This window comes from Oncorhynchus masou, chromosome 23, assembly GCF_036934945.1.
Source record: "Oncorhynchus masou masou isolate Uvic2021 chromosome 23, UVic_Omas_1.1, whole genome shotgun sequence".
Taxonomy (NCBI): domain Eukaryota; kingdom Metazoa; phylum Chordata; class Actinopteri; order Salmoniformes; family Salmonidae; genus Oncorhynchus; species Oncorhynchus masou.
Genome location: NC_088234.1, coordinates 43,856,376 through 43,882,845, shown reverse-complemented (window position 1 = coordinate 43,882,845; position 26,470 = coordinate 43,856,376). Strand labels below are relative to the sequence as shown.

General features: G+C 42.4%; 1 protein-coding gene across 1 annotated transcript in view; it reads right to left on the bottom strand.

Annotated features, from left to right (window-relative positions):
• LOC135510878 (serine/threonine-protein kinase 32C-like) overlaps positions 1 to 26,470 on the bottom strand; it is a 140,714-nt gene that overhangs the window by 79,458 nt on the left and 34,786 nt on the right. Inside the window, exon 2 of the mRNA XM_064932186.1 lies at positions 6,377 to 6,432. Within this exon, the coding sequence (XP_064788258.1) occupies positions 6,377 to 6,432 (56 nt within the window). The remainder of the gene's footprint in view (positions 1 to 6,376; positions 6,433 to 26,470) is intronic.

Genomic DNA, 26,470 nt, shown 5'->3' with positions numbered 1-26,470 from the left:
TGCAATCTAAGAGCAAGTTGAGTCACAAGTAAAAAATATATTTTTTTTAAACTATACATGTACAGAAAATCAACAATCTGTTCGCTAGCTCACCCGACCTGTGTTGATTGACAGATTGCTGGTTCAGAGAGCTGAGTGTGCATTTATATAGCCAATCTGTTGCATGTTTTTTTGTATGTGCGATTCTGTGGTGTCTGTCTCTGGCTGAATGTAGAGTAAACCGCGGAGACTCTGTGCCACAAAATGTAACAAAGTCATCAGTCTCAATTGAAAGTCGAGTCCCGAGTCTCCAACTCCATGTCAAGTCTCAAGTTATTTTATATTAAACAGAGGGAGAGGCAATTCATCCGTGGCCTGTATGTGGGCTATTCCCCCTTACCCAAGGAGGAGGATGTCAGTCTCCATCGTGACCGGGGTAAATAAACACACACTGCGTGTGCGTGTGGAGAAGACAGCCGGAGTGGACATGCACAAGAACCTGTATCAGCACCTGAGGTCTTTTAGAAAGCCGGAGGTGGTGTCAGCAGGGGTCCACAGCTCCAAACAGCTCTCCCACTGAGAGCCTCTTAAATTTCCAGCAGGCAAGCTCCCGCTCCCAGCACCGCCCGACACCCCCCCCCCCCGGCACCGCCCGACCCCCCCCCCCAAATAGGAAAAGAAGGCTCCCCACGCATGCCTGGCTAACACAAACACATAAAAACACCAGGGACATTTTTGTATTAACACAGAGGCGATGACCTATGTACGCTGCTAAACGCAAAACACCTCGTGAAGCACAAACACACAGAAACAAACGGTCAGCACAGACTCCCGTGTGACAGTCCCCTATTGGTAGGAAGACCATGCTGCCCTTTAACAGCATGCATACCAAGTGCAGCTACATCACACAGCTTCATATAGACAAGATGACCTCCTTAAAACTATCTGTAGGTCTGAGTCAGTGAGCTATATCTGTCAGTAGACCTCATGATAAACCTGCAGGTGTGTTGCTATCTATCATCTCCACCCTCCCTCTGGCACAACCAACACATACCTACTTAGACCTTGAGCTACAAGGAAGTGTTTACAATTTAGCCTGCATTCCAAGCAATGAGAATACAGAGAATACCGAGCACACACACAGAGACATAGATACACAGACACACACGCTCAAAATATGGCATAAGCAGAGACATGGAGCTGTCAGGTGAAAGAGGATCAATGACAAATGGCAGGCAAACACAACAGGTACAGGAATGATGGTTTATGGGTAAACTACTAAACAGCCAAGTTAACTACAGAGCAGACCTGGGTTCAAATACAGTCAGGTCCATAATTATTGACACCATTGATAAAGATGAGCAAAAAAAAAAAAGGACTTTATAAAATAAATAATACAAATACTGAGCTATATTGTATGCTAAAAATGAATCAGGAAATAATATTATTTTATACTAATACAATTGCTTGGGAAACAATATTTTGTTTAACAAGAAATAAAGGCAATGTAAAAAGATCTGGGTCAAAATGACTGGCATCCCTGTTTTCAGAACTCTAGTACCATCCCCTTGCGAGGAAAACGACACTAAGCCTTTTTCTCAAATATTTTATGGATTGGAGAACCTTGGGATGGATCTTAGACCATTCCGCCATACAGAATCTTTCCAGATCCTTGATATCATTGTCTGCTCTAATGGACTGCCCTCTTCAATTCAAACCACATGTTTTCAACGGGGTTCAAGTCCGGAGACTGATGACCACAAAATCAACATTTTGCAATTGCCAATAAAGCATTTGTTTATATTTTATTAGTGATTGTGAATATTGTCACAAGTGTCAGCCTCCTGGCAGTAGGCAACCAGGTTTTTGAAGGCTAGGCCAATTTACCAGACACGGTATGGAGTTTACAAGCCTGACATGCAAGGTTACCCGAAGGCCAATTTCTTGGTCACATCTACAGTGCCTTTGGAAAATACTCAGACCCTTTACTCAGTACTTTCTTGAAGCACCTTTGGAAGCGATTACTGCCTCGAGTCTTATTGGGTATGACGCTAAAAGCTTGGCACACCTGAATTTGCATTCTTCTCTGCAGATCCTCTCAAGCTCTGCCAGGTTGAATGTGGAGCGTTGCTGCACAGCTATTTTCAGGTCTCTCCAGAGATGTTCGATGGGGTTCAAGTCTGGACTCTGGCTGGGACATTCAGAGACTTGTTCTGAAGCCACTCCTGCTTGGTCTTGGCTGTGTGCTTAGGTTCGTTGTCCTATTGGAAGGTGAACCTTCACCCCAGTCGGAGGTCCTGATCATGTTTTCGTCAAGGATCTCTCTGTACTTTGCTCCGTTCAGCTTTGCCTCGATCCTGACTAGTCTCCCAGTCTCTGCCTCTGAACAACATCCCCACAGCATGATGCTGCCACCACGCTTCACTGTAGGGAGGGTGCCAAGTTTCCTCCAGACGTGACTCTTGGCATTCAGGCCAAAGAGTTAAATCTTGGTGTCATCAGTCCAGAGAATCTTGTTTATCATGGTCTGAGAGTCTTAAGGTGCCTTTTAGAAAACTCCAAGTGGGCTGTCATGTGCCTTTTACTGAAGAGTGGCTTCCGTCTGGTCACTCTACCATAAAGGTCTGATTGGTGGAGTGCTACAGAGATGGTTGTCCTTCTGGAAGGTTCTCCCATCTCCACAGAGGAGCTCTGTCAGAGTGACCATCGGGGTCTTAGTCACCTCGCTGACCAAGACCCTTCTTCCCCGATTGCTCAGTTTGGCCGGGAGGCCAGCTCTAGGAAGAGTCTTGGTGGTTCCAAACATCTTCCATTTAAGAATGAAGGAGGCCAGTGTCCTTGGGGACCTTCAATGCTGCAGACAGTTTTTGTTACCCTTACCCAGATCTGTGCCTCGACACAATCCTGTCTCGAAGCTCTACGGACCATTCCTTCAACCTCATGGCTTGGTTTTTGATCTGACGTGCACTGTCAACTGTGGGACCTTATATAGACAGGTGTGTGCCTGTCCAATCAATTGAATTTACCACTGAAGTTGTAGAAACACCTCAAGGATGATCAATGGAAACAGGATGCACCTGTGCTCAATTTTGAGTCTCATAGCAAAGGGTCTGAATATTTATGTAAAGATGGCATCACTTTATTTTTAATACATTTGGAGAAGAAAGAAAAATAATCTAAAAACCTGTTTTTGCTTTGTCATTATGGAGTATTGTATGTAGACTGCTAATGATTTTTTAAGCCATTTTAGAATAAGGCTGTAACGTAACAAAATGTGGGAAAGGTCAAGGGGTCTGAATACTTTCCGAAGCCACTGTATGTGTTAAATGCTTGTAAAAGTGTGTGTTTTACATGCATGCCTGTGTGCCTGCATGTGCGTGAGAGAACCATCAGGGCTGCCCCCCCTTTCGCTCTGGGTTTTCATATCCAGTGAACGTCTGCGTCTCTTTCTGTAATACCTTTTTGGACACTCGTCTAAGGCCAGATGTGTCGAATGGCTCAGCCTTTAAACCCCTGGCTGGATGCTGTGGATTTCATGCCTTACTGCAGATACTCTCTCTAACATGTTAAGGGAAGTGACAGCAGCTTGAGGGAAAGAAGCAATAAGTCAAATTAACATAAATTCAGATGGTAATGTATTCTGCAGCTGGGGCTGACTTGCTGTGTAAAAGAGACACTTATTTTGCCAAAGGATTCCATTTTGAAAAGAGGAAAGATGGCAAAAAGGTTTGCTAAGACTGCAAGTATAATGAACATATATTAGTCAGGATATTTCAAAGGATTTAAAGAGTTAAGTTTCAATACCCGCACAAACGCACGTGCACACACAATTTCCCTACTGGCATTTCATTACACAAGATAAGCATTAAGCAAAATGACAATCTGAGCTATTTTGCCTTATCTGTAATTAAATTTAAGACAGAGGGTCAAATCTACTTACATCCCAACTGACAAGATTACATTTAAAGAAACAAAATGCAGCTACAGTTAAATTAATTAACCGCTACGTTTAAGATTAATCAGAGTTAAAATGTAATTACTTCAGACCCAATTCACCAGACCTTCTCTGCTTCATTGTTGAGAAAAATTTGTGAGGGGTAATTGGTGCCACAGAATTACCCAGAGTCATTTGAATTCCCTAATTTTGTATTTGTATTGGGATATTGAATTTGAATATATTTATTTACATTTGCAATGCACCAATTGAATCATTGAATTCAGAAATTGATTTTGCATTGAATGAATACTGCAATCAGTTTTAAAATTAAATTTCAATTGAATCTACACATTAAATATTTCCATATCCAGTTTCAATATAGTAGATATAGCATTCATTGTCCGTGTATCAACTATAATTTCCCGTTTATTAAAGTTTCAGATATTCAACATCTCAGATGCATTCAGAATCAACTTTAAAATGCATTTCTTTAAATTCAGATTCAAATCCAGAGACAACATCCTGGTACTTTGCCAGCTAGGAAAAGTAGAGGAGAACAGATAGAATCAAAAGCTCTCTGTGGTAAACAGTATCTTCTGGCGGTTTCTGGAGCCAGGTAGGCAGGTTTCCATTGATCCAGGTTTGTTTGACAAAAGCAATCGTGCCCCAAAAAAATTGAGACATGTGTAATGGAAATAGAGATATTGAAGAAATTATATAAAGATTGACAACATTTGGATCCATTCGTCAGGGGTGTATAACTTTCTTTATTGGGACAAATGATGATGGAAACTGTGCTTTTGAAATAAATGATGATTGTCAAATTATTAAGCCACCTAGAAGTTCCACTCAGAATTAATTCTAAATGCCTCTGTCTTGCAAAATCCATTTCTTCCCCAACTATAAAATGTTTCTTTGCAGGACAAGGATTGTCCTGACTTTCAAGAATGCCTGAATTGCTTCGACTTGCTTTTCTGGTTGGCTGGAAAGTTTCACTATCCAAGTTCCACCATGGCACGGGCCGTGGAGATACGTTGGCACATGAGATTAATTAGAATATGGCAAATATTAGTCAATTATTGCATTCTATCCATCCTGGCTTCCGTGTGCTACCTGAGATGTGAAACAGATAAGCGTTAGCCTGTTTGCCCTCCCACCTATTTATTAATGCGCAATTTGCCTAAATGGGCAACGGAAACACTTCAATCACTACAAATATATTCGACACTAGTTAAAATCATTACGTCCAGCTGTTTTCATCGACACAAGAGATTTAAATGGAAACACACCCTAGCAGGCAACTGTCGCATCTATTTTTTATGCAAAACTTTGTAAATATTGACAAATAAATAAATAAAAATCCCTGGACAAGTTCATGGAAACATAGCTACTGTGGCATGCTGAATCCATTTTCTTCCTATGAATTTGACTCTAGTGTTTGAATCGTTTTGGCTATAACCTTTTATGACCCCATTCCTGAAAGCTAAGATGCTCTGGAACATGGTTGTGCCTTCTGTTCCCCCTTATAATTATCACAGGCTACGCAGGACACGTTAGAAGGGAGTGTCACAGAAATTGTAATTTGGCCTCCATAAGAATATAGTTGAATAGTCCTCTCATTGCCCTTCTAAGGCTAGGCTAGCCGTCACACTCCCTATTTAATCTTGCTCTTGTGACCGACTGAGTTCGAACCAGGTTTCCTGCACGTCACAAGATTGTGTTTGCCCACTTATGCCTGTGGGGAAGAGTTCAGGAAGTTTATATAAAAAAGGACAACACTTTGTTCCCCCAGGGGAACAGAAGGCACGTCCATGTTTCAGATCGTCTTAGCTTTCAGGAATGAGGTCATAATAGTTTATAGCCGAAACAGTTCAAATGCTAGGGCCAAATTCAACAGGAGAAAATAAATTCAACATGCCACACTGGTTTCAGAAACTGCCTGACGCTACTGTTTACCACAGAGAGTGTTTGATTTGATCTGTCCTCCTTCACCTTTCCTGGCTAGAAAAGTACCAGGATGGTGTCTGGTTTTGAATCTGAATTTAGAGAACTGCATTTAAAAACTGAATCTGAGAAGTTGAGTATGTGAAACTTTGATACACTTGAAATAATAGTTTGTCAACTTGATACACAGACAATTATGACCCCATCTACCATATTGAAACTGAATATATAAATATTTAATTTGATTTGAATATTCAATTACTGAAATAGAATTTTAAAACTGAATGCAATATTCATTCATTTCAGTTTCAAATCGTGAAATACAAGTTCAATTCATTAATAAAATGATTACATTAGTGCATTACAAATGAAAAAAATATTGAATTCAAATTCAATATCCTAATACAAATTCAAAATTATGAAATTCAAATACAATATTTTGTGTGGCGCTGAAAGCACATACGCACACACAGAGTAGCTAGAGAGCAGAGGGAGTCGGAGCGCCGACTGCATTACCTTTCCGAAGCTTCCCTTCCCAATGGCCCGGAGAATCTGGAAGTGGTCAAAGGTTACTGGGAAAACAAAGAAAACAAATCTGTCAGTGACACAGATCGGACAGGCAAGTTGCTTTGTTGGTGTCATACAGTAGTAGCATCAAACATTTTGAAAGCAGTTTAAGGAAAAACTTTGGACAGCAGTAACAGGGATAAGGTTATTACAGGTTATTACAGAAATGTCTACAGACAATAAGCTCCATTTCTAAAGACTGGCTTGAGCCTTTTAGGATCTCATAGTATGCTATTATACAGTAGATACAGTAGAACATAATCCATTTCTGTGAAATAATTAGCTTTTTGTAACACTGGTAATTTAAATGTGTCATGTGGATAATTTGCAAAGCTCACAAGCGATTAGAGGGTATCATCTCGATTGCAGATCATCAGTAATAAAACGATCATGCCGCTGCGTCGTTGACTAAAAAGAAACAGTGTAGCTGAAAACCACTAATTTGCAATTGGTGCATCTGATTGGAATGTCATGAGCAGCGGGTTAGCGTTTTTCGGCATGAATCTTGTTCTGGAAGCAGCTATGCAGTGGTCACTATCTAGCACACCCACAAAGTAATCAAATCTGAATTTAAACCTAACCCCAATGCCTAAACTTAACCTTAAATTAACACATTTTTGTTTTCATGAATTTTTTCAATATTGCCAATTTTTAATTTGCAGCTGGCCTCTCTAAGGGAAAATCTCTCAGTTCTGCCTCCAGGATACGACTCGTGACATTAATAGTCAACCTGCATGTCATGGTGGGTAAGGACCATGCAGAAGGGAGCCTCTGCTGCCCTGTCGGAGTGCGTGTCGTGTGGGTGTCATGAGGGCTTCCGCTTGCCTCACCCTGTGGCGTGTGTGTGTGTGTGTGAGTGTGCGCCAGGCTGGAGCTTCCATGGGCAGACAGCTTCTTACTAACTTACTCCACGCTATGCCATCCACCAGACCAGACCTTGGCACACAGGCCGTGACTGAGAGGCCACTGCAGAGGCGCCACACAAAAGGCATCAGGCCTGGTTTGCATGTTTTGCTCTGGAAGACGAGCTAATCCTCCCTGGATTTTAAATATGGCAGGGCTTTGATGGAACCACAGCAGATGAACGCGGGAACAGTGGAGAAGATGGGGGAAACACTGACTGTACCTGTAATGTAACTAGATTACTTAAATGGCGAGGTGCACAGAAACGTCAACAGATAGGACCAAATCCATGTTGTTGTTATACAGGGATCAACCTACATTGCAGTATTTATACAGCATATACATCTTTCTATCCCGGGTCAAATAATGTTGCAGAGTAGTTTGGGGCTCTGTGAAGTGGGTTCGGGAGCAATATTTGTGTAAACAAATACGCAACATAAACAGGAAACACTATGGCAGATATGATTCAATCCCGTTCCAGTCTCAGATAGCCTACAGGGAAAAACATCATATCCACACCTGTGAGTTGGATTGCTATAGCAGAACATTCTCTAGGCTACAATAAGTCTCTGTGTGTATTGAGATTGTCTGTCATACACCGAATGCTGTGTATGATGGAGGGTCGAAAGGGGAAAATATACAGCATATTGCATTATGCCACCTCAACCTTTCCATCCATCTCATCAATCTGGATCTTCCTTAGAAAGAGTGAATCATTGTAAGATGGGAAACATACAAAACGGCCCCTGCCTCTGCCTAAGCGTCAGCCGGTAGTAGGCCTGTGAAAATCAGGCCATTCTTTTGAATTAGTGTCAAGTAGAAAAGGCCTGGGGCCTCATGTATAAACGTTGCGTACAGACAAAAAAATACCCTAAAACATGCGTGCACCAGTTTTCACAGAAAAGTTGGCATTTAGAAACTTAACTTGACATGAGAATGTACTTTGCTTCCCATAAACCTTAGGCCATGCGTGTGCAGTTTCTAATAGTTGAAGTCTTGCATTGCAAGCAGGAAAGTAACTGAAGCTTTTTCTGCAAATGGAGGATATGATGACATCCTTATGAGAAAAAAAACAGGTAAATATACTTAAAAATGTCACTCCAGCTGCAGAAGGTGCCTAAACTCTGAAAGCATGTTACTGTTGTTCTTGTGGCAAAATGCAAATCCCCCAAGGTGCTAAAATGACTTTAGGCCAGTGGCACTGACATCATTGGTGATGAAATCATTTGAGAAGCTAATCAAGATGGATATACTGTGTCAGATTGAGAATTCCCTGGACCACCTGCAGTTTGCTTACAGGGCAAAGCAGGGGGTGGAGGACGCCACTCTAACCCTTCCTCTACAAGCACCAGGAACGCCCACAAACCCATGCGAGGCTTCTGTTCATCGACTTATCGCCGGCCTTCAATACTATTCCAGCCTCACATGCTAGCAGAGAAGCTTCTCTCCCACTTAAAGCTGGACGTGAGCATTGTGGGGTGGGTAGTGGACTTCCTTACCGACCGGTCTCAACAAGTGAGAGTAAATGGCGTCATGTCAAAGCAGCTCTGCTCCTCCACTGGATCCCCACGAGGCTGTGTGCCCTCTACTTCTGTACACACTATACACTCATGACTGTCACAGCGAATAGAAAAACAGGCACATCAAGTTTGCTGATGACTCCGTCATCGTCGGTCCACTACAGGATGGAGAGTCTGAGCACGGACCTGTGGTAGATGACTGTGTCATGGTGTGACAACTGATTCCGCCAACTGAATGTCTCAAACTGAAGATATTGCCATTGACTTTAGAAGGCAGCCACTGAACCCCACATCCACTGTGGTCATGGGAAATGACTGGTGAGTACTGACAAGTACATGGGAAATGTGCTGGACAACAAGCAGACGTTTGAGGAGAACACAGATGCCATCTGTAAAAGACAGCAGCAGCTATTTTGTTTTTTTGAAAGCTGAACACTGATTTACAGGACTTATATTGAATCCCTATTGATGTTCTCGATGGTGGACTGGTCTGGCAATCTTAATGTTTGCAACAAAAATAGGTTGGACAGGGTGGTTAAGGTGGTCAGCAAGGTCATCGGGGTGCAACAGGCACAGGTCTTAGTGACATTCAGAAAACACGTTGTGAGTGGAGCGAACAGTATCCTAGACTGGCCTGACCAACCCCTCTGACGATTGTGCGCTTTTCCCCCTCAGGTTTGTCGTTTTAAAACTTCCCAAACTAAGATACAAGACCTCTTTTATCCCACAGGCCATACACTTTGAAGCTGCACATGAAAGGAAATGTATATTTATTGCGCCACTTTTGCACAATGATACTCCTTTTAACTGTTTTTAATGTTTTTTTAGTAGTTGAACCCTGACTGCACAACCAATTTTACTTGGCTCATCGCGCTCTAGCGACTCTGTGGCGGGCCGGACGCCTGCAGGCTGACTTCGATCGTCAGTTGAACAATGTTTCCTCCAACATATTGGTGCAGCTGGCTTCCAGGTTAAGCGAGTGGGTGTTAAGAAGTGCGGCTTGACCTTCGCCTGTCCCGAGCCCAATGGGGAGTTGCAGCGATGAGACAAGATCACAAAAGGGGGGTAAAATTATGCTTTGGAGACAAAACATTGAATAAAATCGAATTATAATTACCATGTATGCATGGTGTTGAAATATCATTCATGATATTGAATGATAAAGACGAAATTACGATTGTAACAATGGATTAACCGGTGCCCCCACACCGGTACCCCCTGTACCTCACTATTGTTATTTTTTCACTATTGTATTTTTTTAACTGCATTGTTGGTTAGGGCTTGAAGTAAGCATTTCACTGTAAGTTCTACACCTGTTGTATTCAGCACATGTGGCAAATACAATTATTTGATTTGTATATGGAAATTGCCTTTTACATTGTAGAACCGTTTATTGGTTGTAACTGCCAATTGGATAATTGTATGGTCCTCGGGGAGTCCAAGTGGTCCAAGCGCTTAATAAATGTAGGCCTACCAGTTTGAGCTCCTGTGAGACAGATTTGATTTGGCTTTCTCAAGGAGTCTGTACAGTCTTGCCCTCTACCGATGTCCATTCAAATAGGACAGGTTCGGGCTGATAAAGGCTTTTTCTTTTGGGATATGGCCCATGCATATTTGGATACATCTACTTGTATATTTTGTATGATATGGCGCTTTCACCATTGGATCACCAAGACCTGTAAATAAATGTACACTGAGCCAGTCAACCTGCCTTGCCTTCTGCTCATTTCATGCCCTTATGGTCCTATTTTACAATTACATAGGCTGTCTGGTAGCCTCAATAAATAGACAAAGATTTGTAGCATGTATAGATTTATCTTTTATTTGACTTGAAAACGTGCGACTCGACCATTTGGCTCTTAGAATGCACGACTTGGACTCGAGTCTTGACCCGTTCTACTTGAGACTCGGACCTTGTGACTTGAGAATTGCGACTCGAATAATAGTGACTTGGTCCCACCTGTGGTATCTGGTGTGACCACCATTTGCCTCATGCAGCACGACACATCTCCTTCGCATATAGTTGATCAGGCTGTTGATTATGGCCTGCGGAATGTTGTGCCACTCCTCTTCAATGGCTGTGAGAACTTACTGGATATAGGGTGGGAGCTGGAATAAGCTGTCATACACGTCAATCCAGATCATCCCAAACATGCTCAAGGGGTAACATGTCTGGTGAGTATGCAGGCCATGGAAGAACTGGGCCATTTTAAGCTTCCAGGAATTGTGTACAGATCCTTGCGACATGGGGCCATGCATTATTATGCTGAAACATGAGGTGATGGCGCCGGATGAATGCCATGACAGTGGACCTCAGGATCTTGTCAAGGTATCTCTGTGCATTCAAAATTGCCATCGGCAAAATGCAATTGTGTTCGTTGTCCGTAGTTTATGCCTGCCCATACCATAACCCCACCGCCACCATGGGGCACTCTATTCACAATGATGACATCAGCAAACTGCTCTCCCACACATGCCATCTGCCTGGTACAGTTGAAAACCGGGATTCATCCATGAAGAGCACACTTCTCCAGTGTGCCAGCGGAATTAAAGGTGAGAATATGCCAACTAAAGTCGGTTACGATGCCAATCTGCAGTCAGATCAAGACTCTGGTGAGGAAAACGAGCACACAGATAAGCTTCTTTGATTGTGCAAACCCACAGTTTCATCAGCTGTCTGGATGGCTGGTCTCAGACAATCCCACAGGTGAAGAAGCCAGATGTGGAGGTCCTGGGCTGGTGTCGTTACATGTGGTCTGCGGTTGTGAGGCCGGTTGGACGTACTGCCAAATTCCCTGAAACGATGTTGTATGCAGAGAAATTATCATTACAGTCTCTGGCAACAGCTCTGGTGGACATTCCTGCAGTCAGAATGCCAATTGGATGCTCCCTCAAAACTTGATACATCTGTGGGATTGTGTTGTGTGACAAGACTGCACATTTTAAATTTAGTGGCTTTTTTTGTCCCCAGCACAACGTACACCTGTGTAATGATCATGCTGTTTAATCAGCTTCTTGATATGCCACACCTGTCAGGTGGATGGATTATCTTGACAAAGGATAAATGTTCACGTACAGGGATGTAAACACATTCTTGAACAGTATGTTAACAAATTGAAATATTAAATCTTTCTGGGATCTCTCATTTCAGCTCATGGAACACTTTATATGATGTGTTTATATTTTTGTTCAGTGTAACAATTAGACATACTAGGACAATGTTTAAAAACTCGCAGGCAGTGCAGCATATTTACGTTCAGAGAAAAAGTTCATGCAAAACATTGAATTCAAACGATCTGTTTACAGGTTTACAACAATTTGCAATTGTTTTTTTCTTTCAGAAACTGTCAGATACTGCAAATGTCACTGAAAAAGTTAAAAAAAAACATTCTGCCAACAAGTCCAGAGACATTTGATCAAGTTCGACATTGCTATTTCCTTTTTTTTTTAAACTGCCTTGAACGAAATCCAATACTTCCAAAGTATACAGCAAATAAGGGCATTATTGTCAACTTTAAAAGGTGAATAATGGGTATTTTTCAGGCAGAGTTTTAATGCTCATTCACATCTGCAGTTTCAGGATGGGTGTTGTATTATAACTGGAAACATGCTTATGTATGGCATGCACAAGTTTATAAAACTAAATATTCATCCCAAAGATTGGAAAGCAGCTGCGGTCATGCGGGACACTCTTGACCCAAACTGCTACAGACCTATATCTATCCTACCCTGCCTTTCTAAGGACTTCGAAAGCAAAGTCAACAAACCAACCATTTCAAATCCCACCATACCTTCTCCGCTATGCAATCTGGTTTTTGAGCTGGTCATGGGTGCACCTTAGCCACACTCAAGGTCCTAAACGATATCTTAACCACCATCGATAAGAAACAATACTGTGCAGCCGTATTCATTGACCTGACCAAGGCTTTTGACTCTGTCAATCACCACATCCTCATTGGCAGACTCGACAGCCTTGGTTTCTCAAATGATTGCCTCGCCTGGTTCACCAACTACTTCTCTGATTCAGTGTGTCAAATCGAAGGGTCTGTTGCCCGGGCCTCTGGCAGTCTCTATGGGGGTGCCACAGGGTTCAATTCTCAGGCCGACTCTTCCCTGAAAACATCAATGATGTCGCTCTTGCTGGTGGTGAGTCTCTGAACCACCTCCATGCAGACGACACCATTCTGTATACTTCTGGCCCTTCTTTGGACACTAACAACCCTCCAGAGGAGCTTCAATGCCATACAACTCTCCTTCCGTGGCCTCCAACTGCTCTGAAATACAAATAAAACCAATTGCTGCCTGCACCTGCCCGCCCGTCCAGCATCACTACTCTGGATGGTTCTGACTTAGAATATGTGGACAACTACAAATACATAGGTGTCTGGTTAGACTGAACCCTCATTCCAGACCCACATCAAACATCTTCAATCCAAAGTTCAATCTAGAATTGGTTTCCTATTTCGCAACAAACCATCCTTCACTCATGCTTCCAAACATACCCTTGTAAAACTGACCATCCTACCAATCCTCGACTTCGGCGATGTCATTTAAAAAAATAGCCTCCAATACCCTACTCAATAAATTGGATGCAGTCTATCACAGTGCCAGCCGTTGTCACCAAAGCCCCATATACTACCCACCACTGCGACCTGTACGCGCTCGTTGGCTGGCCCTCGCTTCATACTCGTCGCCAAACCCACTGGCTCCAGGTCATCTACAAGTCCCTCCAGGTCATCTACAAGACCCCCCCATCTCAGCTCGCTGGTCACCATAGCAGCCCCCACCTGTAGCACACACTCCAGCAGAGATAGATAGATGGTCACCCCCAAAACCAATTCTTTCTTTGGCCGCCTCTCCTTCCAGTTCTCTGCTGCCAATGACTGGAACGAACTACAAAAATCTCTGAAACTGGAAACACTTATCTCCCTCACTAGCTTTAAGCACCAACTGTCAGAGCAGCTCACAGATGACTGCACCTGTACATAGCCCATGAATAATTTAGCCCAAACAACTTCCTCTTTCCCTACAGTATTTATTTATTTTGCTCCTTTGCACCTCATTATTTCTCTCTCTCTACTTTGCACATTCTTCCATTGCAAATCAACCATTCCACAGCCGGCTCCGGAGGCTCCTGTGCCTCCGCCGAAGCTACCGGGGATGTCTCAGCAGGCTACCCACGCCTCAGCTGGCTCGGCAGGATCCCACGCCTTAGCCGAAGCAACTGGGGACGCCTCGGCCGGTTCCCCGCACCTCGTCAAAAGAACCGGGGACGCCTCGGCTGGCTCCCCTCGTCTCTACAGGTTCCAGCGCCTCAGCAGAGGTGACCGGCCCTCTCCTGGTCCTCGGGACCGTCCCTCTGGTCGACATTGTCCGGCAGCTGGAGCTGCGCATCAGGGAGGGAGTACAGTCATGTTTACTCCCGTTCACCCTCTGCAGCGGCCAGTTGTCTTATTATTACGCACACCTCCCACCATCGTTACGTGCATCTGCGCATAGTGAGATTCACCTGGACTCCATCACCTTCCTGATTACCTCCCCTATATCTGTCACTCCCTTTGGTCCTTTCCCCAGGCATTATTGATTCTGTTCCTGTGTTTGTCTGTACGCTGCTCGTTTTTCTTGTTTTTGTTCCATGTTAGTTTATTTATTAAATTATTCACTCCCTGTACTTGCTTCCCGATTATTAGCGTACGGGTTAAAGTTCCTATTAAACTCAACGACTGCACCTGCTTCCTGACTCCCTGCATCTCCGTTACAGTAACAACTTAGACATAGAAACACCATATTTTTAAAGATTTTGGTCACAGACATACATTTCAATTACAGACACATACATGTGTCATGATTAAATAAAAATATATGTACCACCACATCATGACCTAATGACAATCACATTCCTCAGTAACATGTGAGTCAACTAAACTTTTCAACTCCTCCAAGGAAACAAGATGCTGGAGTTTCAAGCTGGTCTGGAGAGAATTCCAAGACCACCGAGCTGAGTTACTAAAACACTTTTTGCTATGACCCATTCTGATTTTAGGAACCGTTAAAAAGTAAGCAGGAGTGTAACTGTAACTGGCATTTATTTTCTGACCTTAAAGATCATAGTATACCAATGTTTAAGTCCACAAAGACCAGCCAACAGCACTATAGAGATCACAGTAGTGTGTCAGATGCTTTTGTTTGGTATGATACATGGAATCAAGTGCCTTCAGGGTAATGCTTGAGGTCTGCATATAAACAGGAATGTACACCATAGCAGCTCTTTTCTGGACTCCAAAGAAAAACAAGCCTTATGCCAGTAATAAAAACCTATTCTCAACTTGATCTTCTTTACCAGGTTCTCAAAATCACTAGACAAGCTCAGCTTCTCACCAACCAAACTCGGAGATATTTGTTAGTCTTGACTTGCTCTATTGAATTTGCTTCCAAGGTAGTAATAATATAAATGAAGTCCCTGGCCTTGTTTCATGCCGTGGGCAATTAGAAAGGACACGCTACTTCCTGTAGCCATCCATTCACTGTCAGAGGCCCTAGTCTCTCCACATGCCTTGCTAGCTCACAGTCATGCTGAGAGCTTGATTATGGGGAAGGCAGTGCCGTGCTTTCATGTTGCAGACCTCCCGGGCATGGATTAAGCCTGCTTCATAACGCAAATACTCTTTAGCTGAGGGTAACTCCTGACTAACACATCTCTCCCGCTGGGATTCGGTAAGTGTAGTTCAGTCCAGTTAAACACATTTCACGTTATTTTTACACAAAGCATTTTACTGCAGTGTGGGACACAGATCCTGCCTCGTCTGTAGTCGTTTTTCTACTGTCAACTCTTCCTAACCTTGGCATTATGCCACCATTTCAATAAAGTGTTTGCTTCCATTTGCCTTCTTTTCACAATGAGTGTCCTTCCTGCAAATCAGATACACAGGAATCAGTTTTTGAGCGTTATTCTGTATCTAAAGTGAGAGATAGTGGTTGCCTATTTTAGGGTTAATTCACACTAAACGAAGGGACACTTAACGTAATTTATTGCAATCCATCTTCTGAATCAGCTCCTGTTAACTTTATGGGGTATTACCTACAGTCCGAGGAGAAATGTTGATATTCAAACAAAAGAGTAAAAACTTCATGTAATGTGGGTTATTTCTGGGTTAAGTGGTGTTCAACAGAAGCTGGTAGCATCTGCAATCACGACATTGACTCTCCTCCCCTTTCTTGCCTCAGGTTTCTGTGAGTGCTGCATTAGGGCTGTGGGTTTTGGCCTTCATGCAGAGACAGAGTGGCGTGCACGGTGTGGGGGATTTTGAACTTCTAAAGTTGGAAATCTGCAAGCATGGTGACGAGGATTGCACACTCTGGGGAATATTCATAGGTGGAAACTTTCCGTGAGAATAAACGGAAATATGCTCATTAAAATGAATACCTTTTTATTTCTTTTTTTTGCATTGGATATATTTACCATATCATAAGGAGACAGAAACAAACCTTTAACCTTATCATAAGAAGACAATTGAAAATGATTAAATCCTTCCAATAGAAAACATTTTTTTTAGTTACGAATTAAACTTTAATTAAATGATTTGACTCTTCACATGGGATTTCACTGAACAACAAAATAAAGGGAATATTGAATGATCCCCAATGATCCATCGCATCTCCCAAAAACATTTTAAAGGTCTCAAAATATCCGCTAGTACATATCAAATGTCTAAACAATAAGCGCACGACATACATCTGTAAAATTATAGTCCAGAAACTAAAGCTTTGTTTGTCCTCCTCTCAGGCTTCCATGTATCCTCCCTGGACCTCCTCAATGTCCACCTCTTGAACATCAGACTGAGGCCTCATCTTCACTGTCACTTTCCAACCTTGTTGAGGGTGTCTCGTTGTCAGGCTCAAAAAGCCTCAAATTTTCCCGGATGGCCACCACTCTTTCAACTCTTGTATTGGTCAGTCTGTTACATGTTTTGGTGTGTGTGTTCCCAAACAAGGATCAGAAGCGCTCTGAGGTGGCTGATGTTGGGGGATTTGGAGGATGGTGGAGGCAACCGGCAAGAGCCTCAGCTCCACAAAGTCCCTTCCACCAGGTGGCTGATGAAATATGTTGGCACGACTGCCATATTGCTTCTCCATCCAGAAACCCTTGATTGGAAGTGTACTTCGCCAGACTGCCAAGAAACTTGCCCTCATCCAGGCCAAGGTGGTGCGACACGGTAGTGATGACACCACAAGCCTGGTTGATCTCTGCACCAGACAAGATGCTCTTGTCAGTATACTTGGGGTCTAACATGTCACGCTGAGGTGTGTATGGGCATCAGACAGAGGTCTTCACGCTTTTTGATGCATTTCAGAACTGCAGTTTCCTCTGCTTGGCGCAACAGTGAAGTGGGCAGGGCAGGACAGATCTCTTCTCTTACATCTGCAAGCAGAGTCTGAACATCAGACAGGATACCATCATCTCCATTAATCCATGCAATGGCTACTGCTATATGTTTCGCGATGCTGACCACTCTCTCAAAATACATAATCCAGGAGGATCCTCTTGATGGGGCTGTCCATATATGCAGACTGTGATATGGCCATTTCTTGGAGAGATTCCTTCCCCTCCAGGAGACTGTGTAACATAATGACAACACCACCCCAATGGGTGTTTCTGGGCAGCTTCAATGAGGTGCTCTTATTCTTCTCACTTTGCTTGGTGAGGTAGATTGCTATTATAACTTGATGACTCTTCAAATGCCTAACCATTTGCTTGGCTCTCTTGTAGAGTGTATCCATTGTTTTCAGTGCCATGATGTCCTTGAGCAGCAGATTCAATGCATGAGTAGCACAACCAAAGGGTGGGGTGTGATGTGAGGGTAGGACTCCTCCACTTTAGAGCAAGCAACCTTCAAGTTCACAGCATTGTCTGTCACCAGTGCAAATACATTTCAAGTTGTAAGTTTACTTACACTTTAGCCAAATACATTTAAACTCATTTTCACATTTCCTGACATTTAATCGGAGTAAAAATTCCCTGTCAAAGGTAATTTAGGATCACCACCTTATTTTAATTATGTGAAATGTCAGAATAATAGGAGAGAGAATTATTTTTCAGTTTTTATTTCTTTAATCACATTCCCAGTGGGTAAGAAGTTTGCATACACTCAATTAGTATTTGGTAGATTTTCCTTTAAATTCTTTAACTTGGGTCAAATGTTTTGGGTAGCCTTCCACAAGCTTCCCACAATAAGTTGGGTGAATTTTGGCCCATTCCTCCTGATAGAGCTGGTAAGGTTTGTAGGCCTCCTTGCTCGCACACACTTTTTCAGTTCTTCCCACAAAATCTTCTATGGGATTGAGGTCAGGGCTTTCTGGATGGCCACTCCAATACCTTGACTTTGCTGGCCTTAAGCCATTTTGCCACAAATTTGGAAGTATTCTTGGGGTCATTGTCCATTTGGAAGACCCATTTGCGACCAAGCTTTAACTTCCTGACTGATGTCTTGAGATGTTGCTTCAATATATCCGTATAATTTTCCTTCCTCATGATGCCAGATAGTGTTAAGTGCACCAGTCCCTCCTGCAGCAAGTCACCCCCACAACATGATGCTGCCACCCCCGTGCTTCACGAATGGGATGGTATTCTTCAGCTTGCAAGCCTCCCCCATTTTCGTCCAAACATAACAATGGTCATTATGGCCAAAAGGTTATATTTTTGTTTCATCAGACCAGAGGACATTTCTCCAAAAAGTACGATCTTTGTAACCCATGCGCAGTTGCAAACCATAGTCTGGCTTTTTTATGTCGGTTTTGGAGCAGTGGCTTCTTCCTTGCTGAGCGGCCTTCCAGGTTATGCTGATATAGGACTCGTTTTACTGTCGATATAGATACTTTTTTGTCCCCGTTTCCTCCAGCATCTTCACAGGGTCCTTTGCTGCTGTTCTGGGATTCATTTGCACTTTTTGTATCAAAGTACGTTCATCTCTAGGAGACAGAACACGTCTCCTTCCTGAGCGATATGATGGCTACGTGGTCCCATGGTGTTTCTACTTGTGTACTATTGTTTGTACAGATGAACGTGGTACCGTTTTGGCGTTTGGAAATTGCTTCCAAGGATAAACCAGACTTGGAGGTCTACAATGTTCTTCTGGGATCTTGGCAAATTTCTTTTGATTTTCCAATGATGTCAAGCAAAGAGGCACTGAGTTTGAAGGTATGCCTTGAAATACATCCTGCGGCTTATTTATGTACAAAATACATATTTTTTAATAATTCAGTGGGTGCTGCTTATATTCAGGTGCGCTTAATAGTCCAGCAATTACAGTAACTAAAATATGCCACAAGACCTAGAATTGCCATGTGTATCCCACAAAAAAAGGTTCACTGTTATAAGCACACTTTTTTTGATGAATTTAAGCAAAATTCCCCAAATTCCCGGACTTAACTTCCCATGGAAAATGTCCGGAAAAATTCCGAAAATTTACCGGAAAGTTTCCGACCCTTTGCAACTCTAATGGTGACATCCTCAATAAGAGTCTGATTGCTGACCCACCGGGAGGAAGTACTGAGCAGGCTTCACTGTGTGATGTGATTGGTTGGCTCCTGGGAGGTGTGTTGATGTTGGCCCAGAGCCCACAGAGTAGGTTCCAGAAAGTGTGGGTGCGTGCGTAACGTGCGTGATTACACTTGGGTTAGCCTCCATGACATACTGCAGCCCGATTGTAAGATTTGACATGACACACTACGACTGCAAAGAAGGCATTTAACTTCAGACACCAGATAAGCCAGATTGTGAATATCATGATAAATCTTTTCATCAGCCTTTCTGATACTGCATTCCACTCACTGTACATGGCACTACATCGGTTTGACAAATGGCTAGATTTGATGGGTGCTATGCAGAGGCAGCTTAGTGTAAAAAAAGATGATGCTTTGAGAGACAGCTCTACTGCAGGCCTCACAGGGGATATAAATGGTGGGTTGAGGGAAGGGGGCAGATCTCACCCTCCTTCTGGCTTGTTCTGACAAAGGACAGTAGCTGTTCTGGGACTGGGAGCACAACACCCTGAGCAACTCTGGCTCCAGTGATAAAACAGGAAGTACCGAGAGAGAGACAGACAGAGAGACAGAGAGAGAGAGAGAGAGAACCATACTGTAGCTCGCAGGTCTACGATCCTATAACCCTATCAAAACCCCCATTTCAACCATCTGGAGCTGCAGAAATGACGCTGATATTGAGCAATGACCACAACACGGTAGCAACCCTTGCTTAGGAAGGCTCATTACAATCTTCTCTAAGTAGGTTAACAATATTGGAGTAGTGGTTAGCAAATTTACCTACGGGTTGGGAGACATGGTAACCATGCTGAGTTGAGTGAGAGACGTACAAGACTCTGCAAGGTGGGCAGGATCATTACCGAGACTCATTCTACCCAAGACAATACTTACAGGTACAGTTTGAGTTCTGGAAACACATCCCTTCCAACCTTTCATATAAAAACAAGGTTTTTTACACAGCAAGTTACAACAAATGGAGAAATGGAATGAGGAAACAGCAATGAAAACAATACAGTGGGAATCGTACTTCGATATTCTGTGCTTTAATAAAACAACAAAATGGTCAATATATGAAAAACTAGAGACCGAAATACGGTGGGGTGTGAGACCGACTTTGTAAGGCTTTAAAAAAAAAGTGTAATAGATGTATCACAAATTTATGAAAATTTCTGAAAGTGTCATGTATCAAAATGACAAATTTTCTTCCAGGCGCCGAGCTTCTTTAGTCATATTTTGGCAGTAATTGTGTATCCAGAGATGTAATTTTCATGAAACGTTCTTTATTAATCACCATCACAGTCACCACTCCCGGCACAAAGAGTTGGGTGAGGGGTGGGGGGTGTCATCAGGAACGCAGATGCTGTTGAATTGTGAGATCAGTTCTATACGTTAATGTGGACCTGCAGTTCGGATAGTACAGAGATTATTAGCTAAAACATATGTTCAAAGCCAGGATGTTCAGGGTTAATGCAGGTTTTTAACCTTTTAATGTAACCTTTAATTAACAAAGCATAATGCAGGGTCATGTTGGTGTGTGAAAATTGGAGGGGTAGGAAACAAAAATATTGTCAGAAGCCTTAAATAAACATAAGGACATATCTATAAATTCTTAATGTTAATACTCATACATATTTTGATTGAATTATCACGTCACAATTCAATATCAAGTTCAAATAAACCTAATATCATTGGAAGAAGACGTCACCTGCCGCCACGACAGTTCCTTCGGACAGGGCTTAAGGGCCCTCAATTGGCTTGAAAAGAAAACCACAAAGAGACTTGGTGACTAGCCAGCCATTAAATCATTTTCTTTGTAAATCATAGGCCACCAAAGACACGACATGCTACGTACGGTATGTGGCATGACTGGCCTCTTAGATCTTACTTTTGTGGAACCCTGGGTAATTTAAGTGGGTGAGTGTCTCATCATAATCAATAAACTAGGCGGTCTGATACTGTCCTCCCTTTATCTGAAATGGAGGTACTATAGACCATATGTGGGACGTTTTCAAGGACTAGAGAGAAACAGGAGTGCTTGCCTAGGGACAGGGCAACTCGATACCCTCGCTGTCTGTGGAGCTACAACTGAACCCACAGAGAGAGAAACGCTATAGCCTAAGCCTACTGTATCGAGCTATACTTTAGGTCCAGCATCTAAGGAAATACTTTGAGAGCAGAGTAATGCCACTAAAATGTATATTGTACCTTGTGACAAGCAAATGAGTACAGACGCTACTACTTTTACAGTTATTTGTGTCTTATGTAAAGACTAGACATGCCATTTTTTCAACTAGGTCAAATCCATATTCCACCATTTCCTTTTTTACAAGTCGGCAATTCAGTTCTCCACTCTTCCTTTAATTTTATTACGTTCACCTTTGACGTTGCTGTGGATACGGTCTGGAAAAATGAATAAATGTTAATTTGAGTAAGCGTTTGAGCCTTCCAGGGGGTGACCCTTGGCAGTTGGAAGGTGAATTGAAACTATTAAGAGGTCCAATATTCACTGCTGGTAACCAGCCCAACAATTAAATGCTTGCAAATTAAATAAAAAACACTTCTTGAGTATGGATGAAAGGAGAAATTAAAGGCCTAATAGCCTTTGAAAATCCAACTGAATATCCAACTCCAGGCTCTGACATTCACAGAATACACACTGAACAAAAATATAAATGCAACATGTAAAGTGTTGGTCCCATGTTTCATGAGCTGAAATAAAAGATCCCAGAAATGTTCCATGAGGACAAAAAGCTTATTTCTCTCAAAATCTTTGCACAAATGTTTACATCCCTGTGTGAGCATTTATCCTTTGCCAAGATAATCATCCATACCTGTCAGGCGGATGGATTAACAGCATAATCAGTACAGAGGTGCACCTTGTGCTGGGGACAATAAAAGGCCACCCTAAAATGTGCAGTCTTGTCACAGAACACAATCCCACAGATGTCTCAAGTTGAGGGAGCATCCAATTTGCATGCTGACTGCAGGAATGTCCACCAGAGCTGTTGTCAAAGATTTTAATGTTAATTTCTCTACCATAAGCCGCCTACAACATCATTTTAGAGAATTTGACAGTACGTTCAACCGGCCTCACAACCGCAGACCACATGTAGGCCGTAGTATGGCTGAGCGGTTTGCTGCTGTCAACGTTGTGAACAGAGTGCACCATGGTGGCGGTGGGGTCATGGTATGGGCAGGCGTAAGCTATGGAAAATGAACATAAATGCATTTTATCAATGGAAATTTGAATGCACAAAATGTACTGAGACAAGATCCTGAGGCCCTTTGTCATGCCATTCATCCACCGCCATCACCTCATGTTTCAGCATGATAATGCATAGCCCCATGTCGAAATGATCCTGTACAGAATTCCTGGAAGCTGAAAATGTCCCAGTTCTTCCATGACCTGCATTACTCACCTGACACGCCACCCATTGAGCAAGTTTGGGATGTTCTGGACCCACGTGTATGACAGCGTGTTCCAGTACCCGCCAAAATCCAGCAACTTCACACAGCCATTGAAGAGGAGTGGGACAAGATTCCACAGGCCACAATCAACAGCATGATCAACTCTAAGCGAAGGAGATGTGTCACGCTGCACGAGGAAAATGGTTGTCACATTAGATACTGACTGGTTTCTGATCCACTCCCCTACCTTTTTTTAAGGCATCTGTGACCAGATGCTTATCTGTATTACCAGTCAAGTAAAATCCATAGATTAGAGCCTAATGAATGTTTTCAATTGACTACTTTCCTTATACAGTGGCTTACAAAATTATTCACCCCCTTGGCATTTTTCCTCTTGTTGTTTACAACCTGGAATTAAAATTGATTTTTGTATCATTTGATTTACACAACATGCCTACTTTGAAGATGCAAAATATTTTTCTTGTGAAACAAACAAGAAAAAGACACAGAAAAACGGAAAACTTGACCGTGCATAACTATTCACCCCCGGAAAGTCAATACTTTGTAGAGACACCTTTAGCAGTAATTACAGCTGCAAGCCTCATGGGGTATGGCTCCATGAGCTTGGCACATCTAGCCACTGGGATCTTTGCCCATTCTCCAAGGCAAAACTGTTCCGGCTCCTTCAAGTTGGATGGGTTCCTCTGGTGTAGAGCAATCTTTAAGCCATACCACAGATTCTCAATTGGATTGAGGTCTGGGCTTTGACTAAGCCATTCCAAGACATTTAAATGTTTCCCCTTACACCACTCGAGTGTTGCTTTAGCAGTATGCTTAGGGTTATTGTCCTAATCAAATCTCTGGAAGACTGAAACAGGTTTTCCTCAAGAATGTCCCTGTATTTAGCGCCATCCACCCTTCCTTCAATTCTGACCTGTTTCCCAGTCCCTGTCAAAGAAAAACATCCTCTCAGCATGATGCTGTCACCGACATGCTTCACTATGGGGATGGTGTTCTCAGGGTGATGAGGTGTTGGATTTGAGCCAGACATAGCGTTTTCCTTGATGGCCAAAAAGCTCAATTTCTGTCTCATCTGACCAGAGTACCTTCCTCCATATTCTTTAACTTCTTATGGCTGCAGGGGCAGTATTTAGTAGCTTGGATGAAAAGGTGCCCAGAGTGAAGTGCCTCCTCCTCAGAAAACACTGAAGTTTCTAAAACTGTTTGAATGATGTCTGAGTATAACAGAACTCATATGGCAGGCAAAAACCTGAGAAGAAATCCAAACAGGAAGTGGGAAATCTGAGGTTGGTCGATTTTCAACCCAGCCCCTATTGAATACACAGTGGGACATTGGTTATGTTGAACTTCCTAAGGCTTCCACTAAATGTCAACTGTCTTTAGAAACTTGTTTGAGAATTCTACTATGAAGTGGGACCGAATGAGAGAGGAATGAGTCAGTCAGAGGTCTGCCAGCTGGTCACGCGCATTTCACATGAGGTAGCTGTGTTCCTTTGCTTTTCTGAAGACAAATGAATTCTCTGGTTGGAATATTATTGAAGTTTTATGTTAAAAACTTCCTAAAGATTAATTCCATACATCGTTTGACATGTTTCTACGGACAGTAACGGAACTTTGACATTTCATCTGGAACTAGGGAACGCGCTTCATGACTTTGGATTTGATTACCAAACGTGCTAACAAAAGTAGCTCTTTGGACATAAATTAACATTGTCAAACAAATAAAACATTAAATGTGGAACTGGGATTCCTGGGAGTGCATTCTGAGGAAGATCATCAAAAGGGAAGTGAATATTTATAATTTTATTTCTGATTTCTGTTGGACATGGCGGATATCTCAATTTGATTTCTGCGCGCCGTTCTCAGATTATTGCATAGATTGCTTTTTCCGTCAAGCTTTTTTGAAATCTGACACAGCGGTTGCATTATGGAGAAGTGTATCTATATTTCCATGTCTAACAATTGTATTTTCATTGACATTTATAATGAGTATTTCTGTAAAATTATGTGGCTCTGCAATGTCACCGGATGTTTTTGAAACTACATTTACATTACATTTAAGTCATTTAGCAGACGCTCTTATCCAGAGCGACTTACAAATTGGGCTAGTGAACATAATGCGCCAATGTATACTGAGATCGTTTGATATAAATATGAACTTTATCGAACAAAACATACATGTATTGTGTAACATGAGGTCCTATGAGTGTCATCTGATGAAGATCAAAGGTTAGTGATTCATTGTATCTCTATTTGTGCTTTTTGTGACTGTTGTTCTGCGGCTTGGCTGGGACCTAAAAATTGTTTGTGGTGCTTTCACTGTAAAGCCCATTTGAAAAATCTGACACTTTGTGGGATTTACAACAGGATTACCTTTAAAAGGGTATAAGATGCATGTATGTTTGAGGAATTTTAATTATGAGATGTGTTTGAATTTGGCGCTCTGCACTTTCACTGGCTGTTGTCATATCAATCCCGTTAACGGGATTGCAGCCCTAAGATGTTTAAGGCAAACAAACGTGTTTGCCTATTTTTTTCTTTATGCAATGCCTTTTTTCTGGCCACTCTTCCGTAAAGACCAGCTCTGTGGAGTGTACGGCTTAAAGTGGTCCTATGGACAGATATTCCAATCTCTGCTGTGGAGCTTTGCAGTTCCTTCAAGGTTATCCTTGGTCTCTTTTTTGCCTCTCTGATTAATGCCCTCCTTGCCTGGTCTGTGATTTGACAGGTATGTTGTGGTGCCATATTCTTTCCATTTTTTAATAATGGATTTAATGGTGATCCATTGGGATGTTAAGTTTTGGATATTTTTTTATAACCAAACCCTGATCTGTACTTTGACCCTGACCTATTTGGAGAGCTCCTTGGTCTTCATAGTGCCGCTTGCTTGGTGGTGCCCCTTGCTTAGTGGGGTTGCAGACTCTGGGGCCTTTCTGAACAGGTATATATATATACACACACACCGAGATCATGTGACAGATCATGTCACACTTAAAGTCCACCTGTGTGCAATCTAACTAATTATGGTGACTTCTGAAGGTAATTGGTTGCACCAAATCTTATTTGGGGGCTTCGTAGTAAAGGGGGTGAACACATATGCACGCACCAATTTTCCATTTTTTTTAACAAGTTTTCATTTCACTTCACCAATTTGGACTATTTTGTGTATGTCCATTACATGAAATCCAATGAAAAATCCCATTTAAATTACAGGTTGTAATGCAACAAAATAGGAAAAAACACCAAGGGGGATGAATACTTTTGCAAGGCACTGTATGAACTCTTAACACAGTAAAATCTTAAAATTGTTGCATGTTGTGTGTATATCATTGTTCAGTATATTCTCTAAAGTGAAAGAGTAAATCGGATCTCGTAGTGAGTGAAAACTCCCGTGTGCACTACTGAACCGAGCTGGCACAGACTGATTGGAGCTGGATAACAAAAATCTCCCATCAGTCACCCTGTGTTTCTCTCAGAATATGCATGAACACATGAGAACCCACAACACCGCAGTGATCATAGTATCATATCGCTTGTCAAGGCTGACCTATAAGAACTCTGGTTAAGAGACCATGACTCTTTCGCACAGGATTACTGAATATTTCATTGTTGGATAACACACACACACTGCTACGGCTTTAGTAGAAGAACT